This window comes from Lampris incognitus, chromosome 16 (assembly GCF_029633865.1).
Source record: "Lampris incognitus isolate fLamInc1 chromosome 16, fLamInc1.hap2, whole genome shotgun sequence".
Classification (NCBI taxonomy): domain Eukaryota; kingdom Metazoa; phylum Chordata; class Actinopteri; order Lampriformes; family Lampridae; genus Lampris; species Lampris incognitus.
In genome coordinates, this window is record NC_079226.1 from 28,083,691 (window position 1) to 28,105,800 (window position 22,110).

Consider the following 22,110-nt stretch of genomic DNA (forward strand, 5'->3'; position numbering starts at 1 on the left):
TGGTGGTTGAGGTTCAGTTGCAGAACCAAAAGAATGCAGTTTTTGGGGAAAAAAGAATAAAAATCTTATGCATGCATTACAACCTTAATAGTAAATGACCGACCTTTATTTAGAGAGATCAGTACTGGACTGCATGTGTAAAAATGTTTGAGATCGAATGTAAAAATGAATACTCTCATTTAATCAATCTTCATCCAACCAGGCTGGTCAGCTATGAATAATTTATTGTGTACACTGATGACCTGGCAAAAGATACAATAGAGAATATAAAGTGTTCTGAACCAAATTGTAAAAAAGAAAGGTAAGTGTGCCATCCGGGTAGCATAGCAGTCTATTCCGTTGCCTCGCAACACGGGGAAGGCAGGTTGAATCCCCGCATTACCTCCGGCTTGGTCAGGCGTCCCTACAGACACAATTGGTCGTGTCTGAGGGTGGGAAGCCGGATGTGAGTATGCGTCCTGGTCGCTGCCTCCTCTGGTCGCTCAGGGCGCCTGTTCGGGGGGAGGGGATACCGGGGGGGGGGGGGACAGCATGATCCCCTCCCACGCGCTACGTCCCCCTGACTAAACTCCTCACTGTCAGGTGAAAAGAAGCGGCTGGCAACTCCACATGTATCGGAGGAGGCATGTGGTAGTCTGCAGCCCTCCTTGGCTCAGCAGAGGGGGTGGAGCAGTGACCAGGATGGCTCAGAAGAGTGGGGTAATTGGCCAGATACAATTGGGGAGAAAAAGGGGGGAAAAAAAAGAAAAAAGAAAGAAAGGTAAGTGCATGTAGTTATCAGGAAATCTGGCCATTAAACAAGTCTAGTGGCGCTGGACCTGTGCTGAGCCTTTCTGCCAGTCTCAACATCTCTGTCTTTACTGTAAACTGTAAGGTCTCCGAGGTCGACTGAAGTGCACAGGAGCATTTGGCTGCAAGGGGAGAGAGCCGTGGTTCTGGTTGATCTTCTGTGTGCCAATTACATCGCTGTCTCCCCGCAGAGCCTGGCCCTTGTGATTCGTATCAGGAGACCTCGGTGAGGATGCCAGGCCCTTCCCCACCAGGGAGCAAATAACTCCCTGCAACTTGGCCATGAAATACACACTCTACTACCACAGCATGTGATCTGAAAGGGGGAGAGCAGGAAATAGATGTGCATGTGTGTGCTTGTGTGTGTGTATGAACTGCGGAGTGTGTGTGTATGTGGTAGTGTGTATGCACGTGAAAAAGAGAGGGCAGTTTAGAGTGAACAACTCTCTTCTATGTCTTGATACTCTATTCCTTTGCGCCACTGTAGTGCAACCACCATCATCCACTAGGGAACCAATCGGAGTGCATTATTTTTGTTGTTGGGGATAGTAGAAGTTCACAACAAGACATGAGGAAGCACATGCAAAGAGACAGTAAATAGCCACACCCTTAAAAACACATGTTGACAAACTGTTGGGTGGGACTGTCATGTGCTTGGTCTCCACAAACAAGCATGGGCTATATCGGGGAGTTACTGCTTCATAGTATGTCCTCCCCTAATCATAAATGGATAAAAATGAATTATGTATAAATAGATTTATACGAATAGATTTATAATATGCTGTTATTTGCATCTTCATTTTCTATAGCTGTCAGTACTGAGGTGGTAAAAGTTCACCATCACTTCTGAGCCCTCGTCTCCCCACGTCAGTCATTATGTGCATGTATGTAGGGGGAAATCTGCAGAGCTAGTGGACAGACCATATCAGGTCAGGGTAGGAGAGGCTCCCAAACCAGACAATGAGTCCCATTCACACCACCTCCTAATGCTAGTAGTCGTGCCTAATGCCAGCTCCAGCACAGCAGCATGGCCTGTTCTTCTCTGCTCACATGGCTGTAGCTCCCTCATCACCGGTGGGAGGGAGGGAGGGAGAAAGGGAGGGAAGGAAATAAGAAGGGAGGGGATAGGATTGGGGGGGGGGGTATAACTGCAGTTGTGTAGCCTGGTTTGGGTTTAAAATGGCAGCGTGACCAAATATGTGTGGAATCCCAACCATTCTTCGTCCTCCCTGCCAAGGAACTGGGAGCCGGGTCTGCAGATCCCACGCTGGCCTCAAACTCACACATTCATATTTGGTCACCAGAAACAGGGAGTAGCAATCTGCAGTTGTCTTAGTGGTTTTCTAACCATAGGAGCAATTAGCAAAAGGAATAAGGGAAGATGCTCCGTGGGAGCCAGTGGAACCTGCTAACCAACCTGCTGCTGGGGGAAAATGGATTATAACACTTTGCAATAATATACTGAAGTTAAAGCCCAAAACTCCATACTCTGTTCAAAGTAAAATTGCAAACTGTACAATATGTAATTGTATTAACTTGGTGGCTTTGCATTAACCATTTTCTGGCACAAATAATTTTCAAATAAATAATTCTAAAGTAGGTTTGTTCTTTAATGGCTTAAGATATATACAAAATGACCTAAGTATGGTTTAAGTGAATCTTTTGAAAGACAAAAAGCTTTAACCGTTTGAGGATTTGAAGGGTGATTTGACCTACCCTGTAGTATTTTTTTTTTTCAAACTAAAATGGAAATCTCAGGACAAGCCCTGGATTTGGTAATGGCTACACTTGGGCCTAAAGCCAAATGCGCATGTGTGACTTTAGGATCTTGCAATAACTACACCGAAAAGAACCAGAGACTGAAATGGATCAAGCCATGCACTTGGAGATCGACTTCAAAGTGTTGACGACCATCTTCATTTAGTGAATTGTTGACAATAAGTACTGGTGCAACCTTTTTATGTCAGGGCCACTGACTACCAGCTCACCTGATCCAGGAGTAAGCAGAGGGCCCTCCAGCTCCAGAGCCTCCTCCTCTGCCTCCTCCAGCTTTTTCTTCTTCTTCTTGGGATCACGCGGCTTACGCAGTAGAGATAATTCCTCTGGGTGGCGGATATCTGGGAGGGAACAGAGAGATAGAGAGTTAGTTGAGGTTCATTTCCTGTCACGCAAACACAACCTTGCCTAGCAACATGGCTGAGCCAACTGAGACCCCGCGAGGAGCAGAAGTGTCACCATGACACATAAGACATCATTTGGATTCTTTCAACTACAGGCTTCAAATGAACCACAGTACCAGAGGCCAAGCACACAGATGAGGAAGAGAATGGGCAATAGCGGATGAATGCGTGAGTATATAGTAAGGATGCTGGGGCAACCTATTCTTAAAGAAGGGGAAAGAGAGGCAGAAAAGAATGGACAGAAAAGGCTAGGGGTCAGCTAGCACCACAGAAGAGGGTTAACCATCATAAACTGCTGTGCACACGAGAGGTGGACAACCACAAATCCGTTTTTCTCAGGACGGCAACGAATCTCATGCCAACTGTAATCCCCCAATGAAGCAGGGATGCGCCTGCTATCACACTCTCGATGCCTCAGGCAAAACCAGTGTTGGGTAGCAGAAAGTGAATAGTGGGCTCATAGCACTAACACTGCTACGGCGAATTATCCTTAAAAGATAAACCTGCAAAGATGTTTTAAATAAAGTAAACAACCACAACCTAACTGTTCCACTGTGTGTGTGTGTGTGTGTGTGTGTGTGTGAGTGAGTGAGTGAGAGAGACTTAGTGAGAGAGAGAGAGAGAGTAAATGGAAGAGCTCCGTGTAAGATCCAAAATCAGACAGTGAAGATACATACACCAGATTTCATATAATGGCTAAAACAGAGCCGTCTCCCTCACAATTTTTTCCTCCTCCTCTTCTCCCTCGCGAGCTAGGAGACCAGGGAGCCATCACTCGGCAGCCGTAATGGCATTTTAGGATGGGTTTGGGAAGGCTTGATGGGTAGCAGGAGACATGGCCAGAATATGTCCACTAGACAGATGGACATAGTCTAGAGGCGCAGATGGGTTTCCAGATGGATTTGCTCCCCTTTAGGATTCCATATAAACTGTCCGATTGTACAAAACTTTTATTCATGACGTTTATTTGGTCATCGACTGTAGAGGTCGTGAAATTTCCGACCATCTTTCATGATCTTTCAAAGACGGGGAGACGGGTCAAAAACTTTGCGAGAGAGAGACAGACAGACAGACAGACAGCAGAGGAGTCTGAATCCTAAGGAGGACAGATAGAGCGTCTTGGCTTGGCGAGAATCGCTTGTTTAGTTTGTGTAACTAAAGCAAAAGCATTCCAGGGGCTTTAAGGACTACCAGATGGGAGCACACTCTCCGTCTAGCCCTCCAACCTCCCTCATATTCTCTCTCCGCACATCCAGCAAAGCAGAATCCCTCTGCCCTTATACAGCCATGTGAGTGCAGGCGTGCTGCCTGGCTTTAGCCCCGTTGAGCTGTTTGACAAGAGGCAACGCCAAGCGCGTGTTGGGGCCCAGTGTGTGCGAGCGCACGCGTGTGTCTCTCGGTGAGGCATAGCAGAGGCATGTGGCATTTTACTACGATGTCAAACAACCAAGTCCCTTTCATACGTCATTCCAATGAGCTCATATTCAACATCAGGAATTTAGATCCACGGGGCAGAATATCAGCCATCCTATGGGCGAGACCCCGCCACTTTAGGCTTTAACCTAAACTCTTCTTGCAGGAGTTCAATGTAAAGTAAGATTTATAGAGGATTTTAGGATCCGATACCAATAGTTGGAAAAGAAATTTAACATCTGACAAAACTGTGCGGCACGGTGGTGCAGTTTGCGCAGTTGCCTCACAGAAATAAGGTCCTGGGTTCAAGCCCCTGGGTAGTCCAACCTTGGGGGTCGTCTCGGGTCATCCTGTGTGGAGTTTTGTATGTTCTCACCATGTCTACACGGGTTTCCTCTGGGTGCTCCGGTTTCCTCCCACAGTCCAAAGACATGCAGGTCAGGTAAATCAGGCGTACTAAATTGTCCCTATGTGTGAATGTGTGTGTGTGAATGTGTGTGTGTGTGTGGGGGGGGGGGCTGTGATGGACTGGCGGCTTGTACAGGGTGTCTCCCCGCTTGCCGCCCAATGACTGCTGGGATAGGCTCCAGCTTCCCGCGACCCCGATTGGGATAAGCAGCTTGGATAATGGATGGATGGATGGATGGATGGATGGATGACACAACTCCCAAATATGATGAATTTCTGAGACATTATTATGCCCCCCTACTCCAACATAAGTTGTTTTTATAAACCCCTACAAACCATTTTCTCAACCAAAAACACAAAATACACATTCAGGAGCATTTATTTAAAGCATCTGATACATCTTTCTTCTCAAAAGGGTTATGTTCAATAAACGTAAAAATGGTGAGGAATTAACCCGGAGTCGTCGTGCTGCAAGTAATTTCTGTGACAAGCTTATCAGTGGGGATAAGATGATACCAGCATATCTACGAAATGTTGAAATGTGAAAACGTTGGCCAATAATGTTGGGGTGTCAATTCATCAGTTAGCTCTTCGTTAATGTGGCCTGCAAAACAGGGACAGAGGTCAAATTCAATGGGTCAGGTCACATCGAGCCATATCTGTAAAAGCACATAAAAAGCATAAAAAGGAGATTAAGAAAAAAGCAGCACAAAGCAGGTGGAAGGGATACTAGTAAACAAGGCTTTGCTAGTCTTTTCAAATTTAGCACCAGTTTAAATCCAGTTTCCACAACTGCGATACTGAGCCGAGTGTTGCATCGTATCTTTATGGGGAATATTTCCAAAAGGTACAATCTGTTGCTGAATCCTCTTTTACACTGGTCAGTTACTTGGTGGTGAGTGGCAGAAGCGGTAGGTGAGCGATGGTTCAGAGCCTTTAACAAAAGCTCAGTTGATTTCTATTAGCAGACGTGACATCTACACAATACGAAACCATCCTTCATCTTCCACAGCTCTGGCAGCAACCAGGCATGGAGCCAGGACCAAGGGATTAACAGACTGCCAGCTAGGCTTGCTAGGTCTGTGACTTGGAAGACGTGATTCACTGGAGTGAGCGAGGCCAGCCACAGAATCACAGTCATATTCTAATTTTATAGCGCCATGGTTTAACGTCTAAAAAGAAAGAGACCCTACATGGAGAGAAAAAAAAGGAGAGATTTTAGCGTCTCTCCTCTCTTGACTCTACTAACATTGTCAGGAGAAGCTGGTTATTGGTCCGTGAGCCTGATTGATCAGCTAATGCACTGGAGCAATGAATCAAGGACTCGATCCAGGCTGGATTGAATAACACTTAAGCGGCTGACAAATTAATCCTTCAGCTACAAGTGCCTTATAGTCTCAGCCTAAAGGGAAACATATAGCAAGCATGTAGATTCTGCGACCCAAATCAATAAATGGCTTTTCTTAAAAGTTGAGTACAGAGCTCAAAACTTCTATGACTTATCTAAGCTCACCAAAGTTCTTCCTTCCTGCTGGAAAGACGAGTGAGAGAACATCTTCTCCATCCAAAACAAGACTAAAAGGTGCTAACAGCCCAGTAAAAAAGGAGGCAATAACACTCTTTAATTTAGGGGTTGAAGCCAAAGCCAAACCACACTCCTCAGGTGTTATGAAAACAGTGGCCGGGACACTTGGTCCAGTCAAGCAGACCACAGATTGGTGGTCCATAAATCACCTGGACCACAATGATGAACAGTCCCATACATAACCCCTTAAAAGAGGTTTCTGGAGGACAGTGTGTACCCTCACCAAGTCCTTCACCGCTGCAAGCTGGAGGACAGTGTGTACCCTCACCAAGTCCTTCACCGCTGCAAGCCCTCTCAACTATTGTCCTCATCATTAATCTCCTCCTTCCCATCTCTTTCTTATTATATATTTTAGTCCCCTTATCACTGCTTGCACATATTTCTCCATTTCCTCTTCTGCCTTATCTTTGATTTCTCCCAATATTCTTGTCATTGACAATAAACGGGGACAATCCCAGAGCAGAGTTGATGTGACCAGAGTCCAGCGCTAAACCATGCACCTTGAAAATATCAAGAATCAGGGCAGACCTGAGCACAGCGGCTACAGAGTGCTTAATGGACAAATGGAGTAGCGTGACTATCATTAGCTGTAAATAGTGTTCGGTGCTTTGCAAAGCCTCTCTGGTGGGAGACAATCAGCTTTACTTCATACAAGTTCAGGCTCACAGGTCCACAGTCATGAGTTAGTCGTTGGTAAAAACTATATGTGTGTGTGTGTGTGTGTGTGTGTGTGTGTGTGTGTGTGTGTGTGTGTGTGTGTGTGTGTGTGTGTGTGTGTGTGTGTGTGTGTGTGTGTGTGTGTGTGTGAGACGTTAATTGCATTTGAGGTGACTGAAGCAAGCCCGGTTTGTCTAGACAAAGCAAGCTCAAATAGTCTGAGCGTGACTTTATTGGATGAATGAACCTTTCACAAAGCCGGATCGAACATAACTCAGAGCTGCTATTCCTGCAAGTTTCACAACTTCGATAGCTGGTCTTTTATACAGTCGAATTATTTAACGTGGCCCTTCTATTCCCTATGGCACAGGGACACACCAAGCAAAATGTTAGAAAAAAAAATATTTTGGACTTCAAAAAGCGCCTTGTCTTTGGGCTCCTATGAATTCTGAGCACAGCGTGGGAAATCTTTCAGGCATTATCGTCCCCATCTCTGTGTGCGAGACAAGCGGAATAAATAACTCGGTACAGGATCAGAGCCCTGCTTCTGAGAATCAAGAGTTCAAAGTGTGAGTGGAACTGAGTGATTTCAAAACCATTACAGTACAGCCTTCTGTAAAGTCATCTCCCCTCCCCGGCAGCCCAGATGGACTGTGTCTGTGTCAGTCGAGGGTGGGGCTCTACATGTACACAGCTGCTGTGGACATGGGAGATACTCAGCAGTGGTAATTGGTTAGATACATTTAAAAACCCCTTCCAACAGCCGATTTCCCCTTGTCCTGCTATGAAAAGCTAACCCTAAACCCCAACTTTCACTCAGAATTTGGAAAATTAAATCTTTTTAACCAAAATGAATCATTTTGTATGAAATGTGACATTTTAGTGCATGTACGTTTGTATTTTATGATACTTTACGTAGCAACATTGGGTGTCCGGGCAGCGTAGCGGTCTATTCCGTTGCCTACCAACACAGGGATCACCGGTTCAAATCCTCATGTTACCTCCGACTTGGTCGGGCGTCCCTACAGACACACCTGGCCATGTCTGCGGGTGGGAAGCTAGAAGTGTGTATAAGTCCTGGTCACTGCACTAGCACCTCTTCTGATCGGTCGGGGCACCTGTTCAAAGGGAAGGGGGAACTGGGGAGAGTAGCGGGATCCCCCCCACGCGCTATATCCCCCTGGCGAAACTCCTCAACGTCAGGTGAAAAGAAGCAGCTGGCGACTCCACATGTATCAGAGGAGGCATGTGGTAGTTTCTGCAGCCCTACCCTGATCAGCAGAGGGGGTGGAGCAATGACCGGGACAGCTCGGAAGAGTGGGGTAATTGGCCAGGTGCAATTGGGAAGAAAAAGGGGGGAAAATGTAATAATTTTTTTTTAAAGTCTAAAGTAGCAACATTACCTTAGAACACTTATTACTCAGCGCCCTGACCACTTTAAGTTGGACTGGAAGAAAGATGTGTTCTGTTTTTTTTAGAGCATTTATTCCAGGTTGCATGTGTGTGTGTGTGCAAGAGAGAGAGAGAGAGAGTCAGTCAGAATGTTACTACGTGTTTATATTATTGAGAGGAAGAAGGGAAGCAAGGAGGAAAAGGGGGATAAGGATTGCTTGCTACCATATTGGAAGAATGAACCCAGACCTTATTTTGCAACAGGAAATGACCTCTACATGACCAAGTGACTGTGTAGCCCAGAGCAAAAAGCCCCTTGGTATCAATCATTCTGAAGAATGAAGAAAAGGACAGAAGCAATGGGTGGGTTGCTCATCATTCTCACAGCTGAAAGGGAAATCCAGAGTCCTCTCCAACTTCCTCTTTCTGTGTCTTGATATCCCCGTCTCTGCTTTTTTCTTTCTTTTCCTCTCTCTCATTCTCTGTCTAGAGTGAGCGCCAGTTGGACGGGCCCCTTCTCTTCCTGTCCCATCCCATCTGACTGTCTATGCCGCACAGCTCCCAGACAGCCAGCAGAAAGCGCTCACAGGAAATTGTCCAAAATGAAAGTTGCCCAGATAACAAAAAGAAAAAGAGATACTTCCAGTCTAGACTAGTTATAAGTCACTTAAACCAGCTGTCATAACCTCAAGTTACAGTTGAGAACTCCCCCGTCCGGAGACAATAGTAATTCCACATCTTTAAAGCAAGGCGGTTCAGTGAGGCAAACACAAGGGAGGACTATGAGTAGAGGTGCATCGCACTGCAAGGCCCTTCACAGCCACCGTAAGTCATCTCACAACATCCTGGCATGCGCCAAGTCAGCCAAAATCAATTTGTCCAGTTATGTTAAAACGGATTTATTACAGAAGAGAAAGACAAATTCCAATCTAGGACTAGTCAATATTAGGGCTGCTGGCCTCAAACCTGCCTCCTCTTTGAAAAACAACATCTTTGTGTAGTTATACTCTACTGTGTGTTCTCATCTTTCCATAAAATTACGTAGCAGGATGTAGTTTGCCTAAAACAAATAAATAAATAAATAACTGCAGCAAAACAAAAAACAAGACAGAATGAAACCTACTGAGGCTAATAAAGACAGAAATGCTGCGACTGAAGCTCTTGATCCTGCTTTTTCGATGACCCAACAGGTGCCCTGGACGCTTCCTAATGGGAGTGGGTTATATGTGGGTATCTCACACCTGCAGTCCCTCATGGAGACAGGGGCAAGGGGTGAGGTCCAGAGCTAGGAAAAGTGGGTGCCACTGGGTCAATGGTCACCAGGCTCCAGGGACTGACCTTTAACACCGTCTTTGACAGGGCAGTGTGGTACTGGTGGTGGAAGATATCGATAGGGGATGGTGCATGACCTCCGGGTGCTACTCAGACTACAGGGGGGACAGTTAAATTGGATACATTGATGTGGGGAGGACTAGAGAGACACTAAGTAAGTGTGAAAGAGTATTTACAGCCATGCTTATAAGTACGCTAGTTCCCTCTTGCCCGAGTGTATTTCTGCACGTTTGTGTGTGGCCGACTCACAATGCTGAATTAGATTGATAATCTCTGTTTACTAAACAGAACTGCGAGACTGATTGAGCCCAGTTTCCAAGGACATGTCAACAGCCATGACAGTGAACTGCCAGTCCGGAGAGGGGACCCTGCCACCCAAAGCTCAGGGTCTGTTTGATAAACACGACAAATGGCTTAGGATGAAAAACAAGACAGGAGGAAGGATGCCACTAACTCAAACTGAGGTGGAAATACTTCCACAACAGGTCTACAAATACCTTTAGAAGGAAATGCTGAGGCTGGTTCGGGAAGGTGGGAATCCTCAGCAAGGTTGAGTAACTGTACCTGCCATTCCACGCCACCATTTCCCAGAATTCAGTGCAAATCAATCACACTCAATCTCTTATTGACCTACGGAAGCTTTTTCCACCTCCCTTGTGAAAACTAAACACACACACACACACTATAACAAAGGCCCTTGTTTCACTTACTAAATGTTTTGCAGATGTCAGAGACAGCCTTGAAGACACGGTCGGAGAAGTTGACCTTGACCTTCATGTGCTTCATGTTGGGCAGCTGGAGGCGCAGCAACTTGTGCTGTGGTGTGAAGAGCAACCTGGCATCTGCTTGGATGCCGTACTTGTCCAGGGTCCAGTGGGTCTTCAACAGCCATGTCTTCTTCTTCTCCCACCACAGAGCATGGTCCGACCAGTCCTTTTTCACATCTGAAGAGGAGGGGAGGAGAAAAAAAAGTGTAGGAGTTAGTAGTTGCACAGCTGACTGCAGGGAGACAATCTAAATGGGCAGCCAATCCATCTCAGGGTCCACACACAAAAAGACCCCGTTTACACTTGGTTTTAAAATGCGTTTTTTTTTTTTTTTTTGCGATCGGATCACAAGTGGACAGTGCTAAATACAAGTGTAAATGACACCACTAAAACGTTTTGTGAACAAGTTACTCAAACAACTTGCCGAGGTAGTCTGGGATGCATTTGACCACATATCTTTTGTAGTGTAAACGCTGACGCATCCCGATGCATCCCCGACAAGGACGTAACAAGAAATCTTCTTCTTCTTTGGAGTAATGAAATCTGATCACAAGTGGCCAACAGAAGGCATTTGGAGACACATGATAGCCACATGTATAAACGGTGATGTGTCTCGCTGTCCACTTGTGATCCAATCGTCCAAAAAGCATTTTAAAACCAAGTGCAAACAGGGTCAAACATTCATACTCTCATTTACACTTTGGGAAATCAAGAGTCTCCAATTTATCAAGAGTCTCTGATCTACCAAATGTGCATGTCTTTGGACAATGAAAACCATGCAAAAATGGGGGGGACAAGTAAATTCCAAACTGAAGGACCTGGATTAAACCCCAGACCTATTTTCTATGAGGCAACAGTGCTATCCACGTCAGCAGGAGAATATTTGTATAACCGACATTCTCCTTGCTTGACTACACAACTGCCTGGGCTGATATTGATATCAAGCTAATGATACCAGTGCCGAAGGGCTGTAGCGTATTGAAGTAATGGGACAATGGGGGTGTAAGAGGAGCCCTCTATATGCCTCACAGTATAGTGGCCTGACATCACCAAATATAACCCTCATGCAGGAGAAGTTGGGGGGGGGCATCATGTTTAGGGTGAAGGGGGTTAGAGGGGTTCCAAGGGCATCTGAGAGGGTGTGTATGCGGGCGGCGAAGTCAAAGTGGAGAAGAGGGAAAGACCGAGAGAGTGTGAAAGAAGACTGCTGTTTGCATGACACCCCATGGATATCAGGTTCGTACCTCCTTCTTTGTTCCAGAGTCACGCTATGATCCGTCTAAAGCTGAGACTTGCCACCCAAAACCCTGCTCAGTTCTCAGTCCTGTGCTCTGCGGGGGCTCAACACAATGGCCATGGACATGAACAGTCCGTGTGTCTGTCTGGCTGGCTTTAGAGGTAAAGCAAAAACCTACTTGGATTTGGGGTAACTCAAACCAGCTGGTGTGCAAATCACCTTGCTCTGGCTTCACATAAGCAGTATTGTGATGAGCTCTGTGCTTAAATTCAGTGGATTTGATCTATCGAGTTGCCCCAAAGCTCAAGGGAACGCTGAAGATATAGAAATCCCCTTCTCTTAAAGTGAGACTAGATGGGTTACCAGACAATTTATGCATGTCATATCTATTGATCCGGCTAATGGGAAACATTTGCAAAGGAGCTCAGTATTTTGAGCCTAAGCTCAAACAAATAACCAGCCAAGCTGCTGGGTGCATGCACCACACCATGGGTAGGAAACACGTGTCAATGTGCGAGACACAAGTTATTTATCTGATCATATCGTTACCATCTAATCTGAAATACTGTTTAGCCGAACAACTGGTCCAGCATTATACATGGTGTATTTATTTTAGAACATTATGCTCATGGGTGCCGAGCAGTGATGTCATTACCCCGGCATTTGTCCAGGAAGGCACTTCCCTGAGCGGTGTCCCATTTCCTCCACCCACGAATGCCTTCATCGCCTCTCTAACCACCCCCACCCCCCTACCCCCATCTCACTCTAGTTCTTCCATCTCCTGGATGCACAGAGTCACTATGACTGGACACCGCTGACGGTTTGCACAGATATTCTTCGATAGCGGCATACGATCCAAGTGATTTTGGTTTTTATACCACTGCGTCAATTGAGTGCCTTTACAGGAACATATCCATATTAAAGACTATGATATAAGCTAGTTTATGAAGCTTTTCCATCTGATCACAAATATTCTTAAATACATGAATTACAAGAACATTTGGAATATTACTGCAGAGGTAAAACAAACTGCAAAAATACAAATGTGGATAAGGTAACTCTGTATTGTAGTATCCCTGCTGTAGTCAGTGTATTGTAGGTTAATGTTGACTGAAATGCTTCATACTGAAATTAAATAAACAAGAATACTGACATTATTTTGTGAAAACAACTTTACTTGGCAAAATAAACCAAAATATCCTGTGTCTTAGGAATATGAAATATCTAATGGCTAGAGATGTAACGGTATGAAAATTTCATATCACGATTATAGTGACCAAAATTATCACGGTTATCAGTATTATCGCGGTATTGTTAAAATGTGCTACAAATGTTCAGAAAGTACTGATACACACACGGAAATCTTTTCACCAAGTTTTATTTTGAAAACCACAAATAAAATTAGCAGCACTACGCACTTTTTGTTTGCATAAACATTAAAATAATAAAAATAATAACATTCCTTATGTAAACATATGAAAAAAACCATACAAATGTTCATTAAATATGTCACCATGTGGCCATGAGAGGTAACTGCACTTTGTGCACATTGCAAATAAGAAAACAGCAACCAAAAAGACATTTCTTCACATTGTCTGTGAATGTTCTCATTCATCCAGGTCGTGGTTATCCAAGGAATTGAATCAAGTGCAGCTGGACTTGGTATATATCCGTGAAGACGTTTCGCCTCTCATCCAAGAGGCTTTCTCAGTTCATGCCTTTCTTAGTTACTTTAAATAATGTTTATAATGTTTACATTGATAGCTTTGGATATGATCTGCATTAGGAATGCTGTTTTGGTATAGATAAGCATATGAAACAGTTTTATTTAGCTCAGTGCTCATGTTGAACATTAGGGCTACTGTCACTTTAAGAAGATCGCAAATTTCTTTGTACGTGAACCAGGAAGCGTCTAGATTTGTGAGTGTTGAGTCGGCGGTGATTTTGGAGACTGAAGCTATACAGTTTTCTTACCGTAGCCATAGTAATAACGTGGCAGTAATAGCCAGCCTTAGTTATAGTTTAGGAAATTATTATTTGATTACTCCTGTATGAAGATTTCGCTGTGGAACCGAAATAAATTTTCGTTTTGTTATCTTTTTACACCGGAGTCCTGTAGAGGTTTTTTCCTTGCTTTTCCTTAAGAACGTACTACGCACGAGTAGCTAACTTTAGCCAGTGGGACGGACCGTCGGCCCTCACAAAGAGTAACGTTTGGTAACATGAAAGCTCAAGTTTACATTATTGACAAGCTATTAGCAAGTTAGACTTGCAAACCATGACATTTCCCCCCATTCTGACATCCCCATATCAGGCATTCAGCTAAAAGTTAACTTACCTTGCATTCGCTGTAAAGTTGTGGATGGTGGTCATGGAGATGACTCATAAGATTAGAGGTGTTGCCCCCTTTCGCAGCAATTTTCTTTCTGCATGTTCTGCAGACAGGGTAACCATCTTCCATCAGTTTTCCCTCAGCACTCTTACAAAAACCAAAATACGACCACACTTCAGACTTAGTCCTCTTAGTAGGCGAAAAAAATCTCCTGAGCGCCGTCACTGCCTGTGCCTTCCATGTTTCATTGAGGCAAAACAAACCCATGTTGCCTGCTGCGCCTGCGTCTGACAGACTATGCTGGACAGTATTTACCGTGAGTTTTTCAAAGCGCGGTAATCAAACACGGTTTTAACAATAATTAAAAATTTAAACGGTAATACTAACCGTCGGGAATTTTACCGCGGTTAATCATTAAACCAGTAACCGTTAGTTACATCCCTACTAATGGTGCAGATTCCTCATGAACCTTTTAAGTTTGAGGAGAACAATACACATGACCACAATTTACTGCAGTTAATCTGCTTAATATGCTACACTGCCAAGTCATTAGCTAAATGCTCCATCAACATATTATATAATTTACAACTGAAGGAAGGACTTAATTACCAGGAGATGGCAGTGTGGACAATCTCCTCTTACTGACACTAGGCTAGCTCCCATATCAGGAGAACATCATACATAAAGATATGCCATCGATATGGGGGAGGTTAGGGGTGAGCGCTTATGTGGGGGTTATGGCTTCTCCCCCATTACGATACCCATTTCTGCATTTCTACAGCAAAGATGAACTCAAACATCTCAACATTTCCATCATTTTTTCCCACCCACCCTGAAAAGAGGAACAAAATGTTGTAGATAAGAGGGTCGATCTTGAATGTTACCCTATGCTGAGCTCTTCTGCCTGTCAATCAAACCACAGGGCGCTATGGTAAACAAAACCTCGGGGGTAGCCCCCATTTCTATGTCTCGCTGTTGTTGTCTCTGACCGAAACATTACATCGGGTCATCCATACACACTGTTGACACTCTCTCCCGCTGATCCCTTCTTAAAGGTTGAATGAAAGGGTGAGTGATGAATGGCAGAACGGCTGCCTGAGACCAGTAAACAACGCCACTGTGATGTAAGCAAGCCAAACACACTGCTGGGGGACTGAGACACCAGGAGATTACACTGGTGATTAGGGACAGAGGGAAGTTTAAGGGAGAGTGGCCACCAGCATCTCAATTCAAATGCCATTGTGTTGGGCCAGGACTGCATAACTAGAGGTGCGAGGGTTGGAGGCTGGGAGGTATTTGTCAAGCTGTTGGCTTTTAGACCATTTACTCTGGGGGCAAACACTTGGTACTTGACTGAAAGCATTCCAAATTTTCTTTTCAGGGCACTCTGTGTGTGTGTGTGTGTGTGTGTGTGTGTGTGTGTGTGTGTGTGTGTGTGTGTGTGTGTGTGTGTGTGTGTGTGTGTGTGTGTGTGTCCTCCTCAAGCAGCATGGGGTCTAGCTGTCACCACTTTGTCCTGATGTCTCAGCTGTGCAGGATACAACTTCATTGCTCCCAATTACAGGAGCTGATTGCCAAAGCGCAGACTGAAGACCAAAATAATAAGAGAGGGAGAGTCAGGAGAGGAAAATTGAAAATAGACCTGAGCACATTTTCATAGCTCTCTGTAGAGTTTTTTCCTTTACAACCTAGTAATTTCTGGTGTCTGAGAGTCTTGTGGAACTGAATTTTGTTAGCTAGATTAACATTTGGCAGCCCAGGCCAGGACCACAGTCCACGTTCCATACTCAGGATACTTGACCCCCATCCCTCTCTCTCTCACACACGCACGCACACGTCTTGATTAGGCGTGGCATCAATTACCCCCACCACCGACCCAATGCTCCCTGTTTTACTGTGTCTTTCCACCCACCACCAAACCTTATTGGCTGTAGCTTTCCAACTGCTTCATTGTTACATCAGGCAATGGTCTGCTTATATGATAGGATGAGGGCTGCCCTGGTCGCTATCCACTGGGTTTTTTCAATAACAGGCTGGTAATTCAATCTGCAGAGTGGGAGGGAGGGAGGGCCAATGGCATCTCCAAGCTAAAAATACAGCCTGCCAAGCCTGATGTAATACACCAGCCAGATGAAGCAAGGGCCTAAGTAATTGGCTGCATTAAATGTGGACCCGCAGTCCTTCAGTAGATTGGTGTGTGCGTGTGTGGCGCGTGCTTTTTTTGTGCATTTGTGTGCGTGTATGTAGCAGATGGGGGGCGCTTGAAAGCTGATCGGAGGACAAGAGAAGTGGGAAGCCATGTTTTATGACCTCTACAAGCACATGAAAGATACAGAAATTGTCCTTGTGTGTGTGTGTGTGTGTGTGTGTGTGCATGCGTGTGAGGGTGGGTAGCAGGGTGTTTGCGTGTGTTTAGGGGGGGGGGAGGTTAGATTTGTCAATGAGAGGATGCTCTTATCCATCCACCAGTTTCCTGCGTATGTTTGAATGTGTGTGTATGTGTGTGTGTGTGTGTGTGTGTGTGTGTGTGTGTGTGAGGGCGGGACGGGGCGCATTCTAACGGGCCATATTAATCCATAAATGCTGTCAAAATGACAGCTTTTCATTCACCTTCACCACCACTGCCATTAGCACAACCTTGGATAACAGCTCTCAACGCCGACAGCTTTCTCTACTCAGTACACACCGTTCCGCAACTAGATAGAGCGCTCTAAATAACACACTGGCGTTTTAACTGCCATAATGTCATCAAAATGACAACCAATAAGGTAGAAAAAGCACAACTTTTGGGTGACAGTTACAAAGGCAAAAGGAGTGCCCAGTGTGACAGACTTAGGCTGGTATCATTAGGAAAACTGTCTTTCTCATGGATCCTCCCACTCCTCTCTCCCTCCTTGGTTCATCCTCTCTCCTCCCATCCATCCTTCTTACCTCCCTCCCTCCTGCTCTCCTTCTCAGCGTATCTGTGATGTTTACACAAAGAGACTGCCATGTTTACGAAGGCCTGTCTTCGAGGGGGATCGGAAGGGATGACAGAGGAGAGGATGAGAGGGAGGGAGCGAGGGAAAGGGCGATAAGGAGGAGAGAAGCTATAACAGAGGACACATTAATGAGGACAGACGGGAAAGAAATCACAAAGTAAAAGGAGTGAGAAAGTATATTTCACATTACTGGTCCGCTGACAACTCAACCTTACTGATACAAATCGAATGTGGAGGGAATACGAACCTCAGACTCTTCAGGCCAGAAAAAATTTGCAAACTTCAATCTTAAAAAAAAAAAAAGAAGAAGAAGAGCGATATTCCTCCCCATATCACCCAAGGAATCGTTCCTGGGGCCATGTCTGGTGACTGACCCAAGTTTACCCTTTGCTAGTCTGTGACTGCAGTCACCTGATGTCTGGAACAAGTTTCAGGCATTTCTTTAGATAGATTAAGAGGCAGCAGAAACCTAAAGAGCAGGACAAGCCGATGAACCAAATAAATCTGCTGAATTTTTAGTTCTAAGGATATTGTACGCACGTGAAACCACAATGTCTTTTCTGTGGAGAAAAGTGTCTCTTCTTTTTATTTTTAGATAATAACCACGATGTTCATGCACTGCAAGTTTTAAGAGTGGCAGCCATCAGCTGATAAAAAGCCTTCCAGCTGGTTGAGGAGGTTCATGCCGTTTCCTTGGTGACTCCTGCTTGACGCCACAGGGGTAGTGGTGCAAAGCGACAGCCATGTTTTCATACACAACAAAAGGCACATGCCGGCAGCTCTTCCCCCTCCATCCAACAGACACACATACATACACACACACACCCAGACCAGAGTTTATTTGCCCCCTATAACATGAGGCCTTCGGTGTCTAATTCTGTAAATTGTATTGTATTCATAAGCTATGACACAGCAGACAACTGTTGTGCATTGTCCTAATATAAGATGGGCTGCAAATGGCGTACAGGCAGTCCGCTCGCTCTGGGTCTATGTGCAGTAGAGGTAGATAGCATCAAAACCAGATCGCCACCATAGGACTAACAGAGGACTGATAACGGGTGATGACAGTATCTGCATGGCAGACAGGGCGTTGTCAATGGCAGGTTGAACTCTGGTACAGTGAACTCACCAGGACCTGGGCTCATGCTGAAGACAACAGTTCGAGCCACTTATGTGAAAATAACATTGTTCATCAGTCAAAGAACTTGCATGCAAAGAGCAGCCAAACATGTTTCTGGACTGATGTGTTATTCAGATATGAAAGCCATGACAAATCTCAAACAACTAGAGCAATAAACATGTCACTTCTCTTCCATTTCAACACGCAAAGCCAACACAGGCTACCAAACGCTAGCATTTGTATACTGTGGCCACCGACTATAAAAGCAGCATAGAGTAAAATCATTAGCATGCTAATCTATCCCGGCCGACCTTCGGATATTTCAGCTCATCCTCAACCTCAAAGTGTTTTCCATTGACAGGCACTGAGATGAACAGTGTTAGCCAAGCTTATTTTCCGTCCCTTATTACGACAGCTCAGACAGCTTCCTGTCAATAATCAATCGAAGACTAACCAGCCATTTGTCATCCATGTAGCATTAAATATGCAACATATACAGCCTTTGGACCTATGTTCTCTCCAGAGACAAAGAATCTGAAATCTTTCAAGCTGTCCATCTCTATCTAACCATACCTGTATGTAAAGGATCTGTCCATGGAGCTACAGCAGGCTACAGAAACAGGAGACTCCCCAGGCTGTGACCTGCGTCACTGACACACACACACACACACACACACACACACACACACACACACACACACACACACACACACACACACACACACACACACACACACACACACACACACACACACACACACACACACACAGTTTCCACAAGGGACGCATCCTAAAAGGTCGTGGCCATCCGAAGAGGAATCAAGGGAGAGATTGACTGTGTTATTGACCCTTGATCCTGTTGAATTTACCGTTTCTCACGTGCAATCTCTTCCAATGGAACCCTCACACAAATACACACACTTTACCAATAAGTTTACTCTTTGTATTTTTCTGAAGAGAGTGGGATGCTGCCCGAGCAACGAATACACACACAATCCACACTCATCTTTCTGCAGCCAGAGAATTAAAGGAGAAGCCAGGCATCTATCCTTCTGGGTCAGTCCTGCCAAGTCGGCATGAAACATGCAGACTTTCCCCTCAGAGGCTGGCCAGCAGTAGGGCTTTGGTGCATTCAATCCTCAATTCCCAGCTCACCTGAGAGCTCCAGAGGATAAGTTTTCCTGACAGGCCCAGAGCCGAGGCAGTCAGCAGAGAAGAGCTATGTCCAACTGGAGAGGCTGCCGTGTTGGCGCCAGTTGTGTAGTTAGTTGAGCTCTGAAGCATGCTGATGAAGACTACAAGTTTTCAAAGTCAAGGGCAAGGGTCATGATTTTTGAAATCCAAATGGACCAGCAATCATTTATCATGATGCACAATGAAGATAGTAAACTTCACAGCAGCCAAGTCTTGTTCCATCTGTCAGAAAAAAAGGGGGTGGGGGTGGACTCCCTTCCGGCTGTGAGGCATTAGGAGGAGAGGCTAGCAGACTATTACCTAAGACCTCCTCAGAGATAGATAGTTTGTATCCATTTGTGTCATAATCCAAACACAGCAAAACAATGGGGGTGCTGCCCCTCCGCCCTGACCCAGTTTTATACGATTAGGCGTTCATGGACGGACTGCAGTAACAACATTACAAAGCGACTCCTAGCCATAGATCAATGGAGCGTAGAGAGAAAACCCATTCGCCCTGTTTCATCCTTCTACGGCATTGCCTATCCATTTCTTTTTATCCAGATATTCCCTCAGGACAAGAAGATGGGATATGTGCACTTTCTCTCACTGTGACAAGGCATCTCACTAATGCCTCTTCAGAGTTGACCATAGGGAGCAGTCCTGTCCCCTGTTTCATAAATGCATCCCACGCAAAAAGCTGAGATCCTTTATGATATAGTGAGACTTGTGAATATGCAAGCCCGGCTCATAGGCCTGCTAAATGTTGGGTCGGAGAAAGTGACATAAGCGCTGCCTTGCAGCATGCCTTTTAAGACAAGATGAAAAGCACAGCCACTACACATATGAGCATCTGTTAAGGAAATAAACTGTCAGTGCTGAATACAGTCAGCTTTTGCTATACTGTGTCGATAAAGCCGCTTTGTGTAAAAAGTATACCCTAGTTGTGAAAAACTACACCTCTGTTGTTTGAGACTAGGGAGAGGGAACAGCTAAAAAGAATGAAATGTGGCCTGAGAATCTAAACACGAACACAAGATCAATTAACTCCACTGACCCACCGCTGTACAGCGACGATATAAAGGCTCTGTCATTTCCCTTAACTGGATCTGCAACGCTGACTTCCACTACAGGAAGTAGAGAGGGACAAAAGGAGCAACAGGCTGAGATTCCCAGATTAGCTGCAAGAGTTTGTTCCACTACATTTTTGACATGCCAACCAAGACTAAATTAATGTGCCCATTTTGTTTTTTCCAGGAACACTCCAAGAAACACGGACAGTTAATAATTGAAATTGCTGGAAATGCAAATTTGAGCTATTTCATCCCTCACAGGAATTTGAACATGCTGTGCATTTGAGAGGTTGATTGGCAAAGTGCCCTTAATTTGTAGTGGGTTTGCTTTTGGCATTGTTGAGATGTTTTTTCTGCAAATTGATGTGGCTAGTTAAATGTTAAGTGAAACCCCAAGTATTTGTCATGTATGTATGTGGTAGTGCTTATTATATACATGCATGAATATGCTACAGGTAAATCAAAGCCTAATCTTGCAAGTGTAACAGGAAAGCTCTGGCCTGGGCAGGACCCCACTCTTTGGCTAACAACTTCCTGTCAGATAGATTAGAGTGCAGGGTTTCAAACAGTCAGGCCATTTATCGCTCTGGCGTACATGACACTGAAGACGGCTCTAACCAATTCCATCTCTCTGCGCGAGGTAATGTAATACATTGTGGACATCACAGAACAGCAGGAGGATATGTAAAGAGAGGGGATACACACCTATAAAGGAAATTCACCACTCTCTCTCAATGCGAGATAAGGAATACAAAGACATGGCAACTACCCTTGCTGAGGAAAAAAAGGGTTATGTCAATTTCTCATCTCACTAACTGCAGGGATCAAAAATCCTTGTTTTCCTCTCTACCTCAAAGAATCATGGGAAGGCATCATATCCTTAGAAGAAAAAAAAGGGGGGGGGGCCTAAACTCTAAGGCAGGGGTAGGATGCAGGAGAAAAAAAAGGCACGCAAAGAAAAAAAAATTACAGAGGAAGTTTAGCATCCTGTGTTAAATTGCGTCCGTTTCCTAACGAAGCCCGAGCTCCATTGTCAAAACGGGGGCCATCTTCCCCTGGCCACCACCTCCTCCAGCAGACAGGCTGGAGGACCCCTGACGGTCATGGCACCAGTCAGTGTGCAACATTCAAATTGCTTGTTAAGAGGAGAAAAATAGCTCTTACTAACAGGAAATATTAAAGTGACTAAGTCTGATTACAATGTTTGCTTCCAAAAAGCCAGGATTAGAGGTGCCTTTGATCAGTACTTAAGACGCGTCAAATAGAAATGAGCGTGTGACTGCAGGCACATTTCTCATATGACTTAATACAACCCAATAGTAAAATCGGTGGAGGGGGGTTACAACTGATGTGAAAAAAAATCTAGGTCATCTGAAATGCGAAGTACACATTTTCCCTGACATCTAGGGAAAGATATCTGTGGCTGGATGGAGTTGTCGCCGCCAAAAATTGTCGGCCCCTCACTGGAAACCAACGCATGAACCTTCAGTGTCTCACTGGTAAAATTAGTTTGCTTAAGTTTTTTTTTTTTTTGCATGGTTATAATTCAACCACCGGGTTAGATGGACTTTAACCAGGAACACTTATGGATGGCTGAGCACTGGAAAAGTGATTAGGCACTTTTGATGGGGGAATGGACTGTACATGATAGTCCCATTAATTATTCATTTT

The 22,110-nt window shown here is 44.9% G+C and overlaps 1 protein-coding gene across 3 annotated transcripts in view; it reads right to left on the reverse strand.

The window, feature by feature from the left end:
• fermt2 (FERM domain containing kindlin 2) overlaps positions 1-22,110 on the reverse strand; it is a 53,745-nt gene that overhangs the window by 25,635 nt on the left and 6,000 nt on the right. For all 3 annotated transcript variants that reach the window (XM_056295558.1, XM_056295557.1, XM_056295556.1), the window contains exons 3-4: positions 10,467-10,700; positions 2,778-2,906 (exon numbers count right to left, since the gene is read on the reverse strand). In XM_056295558.1, coding sequence (XP_056151533.1) covers positions 2,778-2,906; positions 10,467-10,700 — 363 coding nt within the window. The remainder of the gene's footprint in view (positions 1-2,777; positions 2,907-10,466; positions 10,701-22,110) is intronic.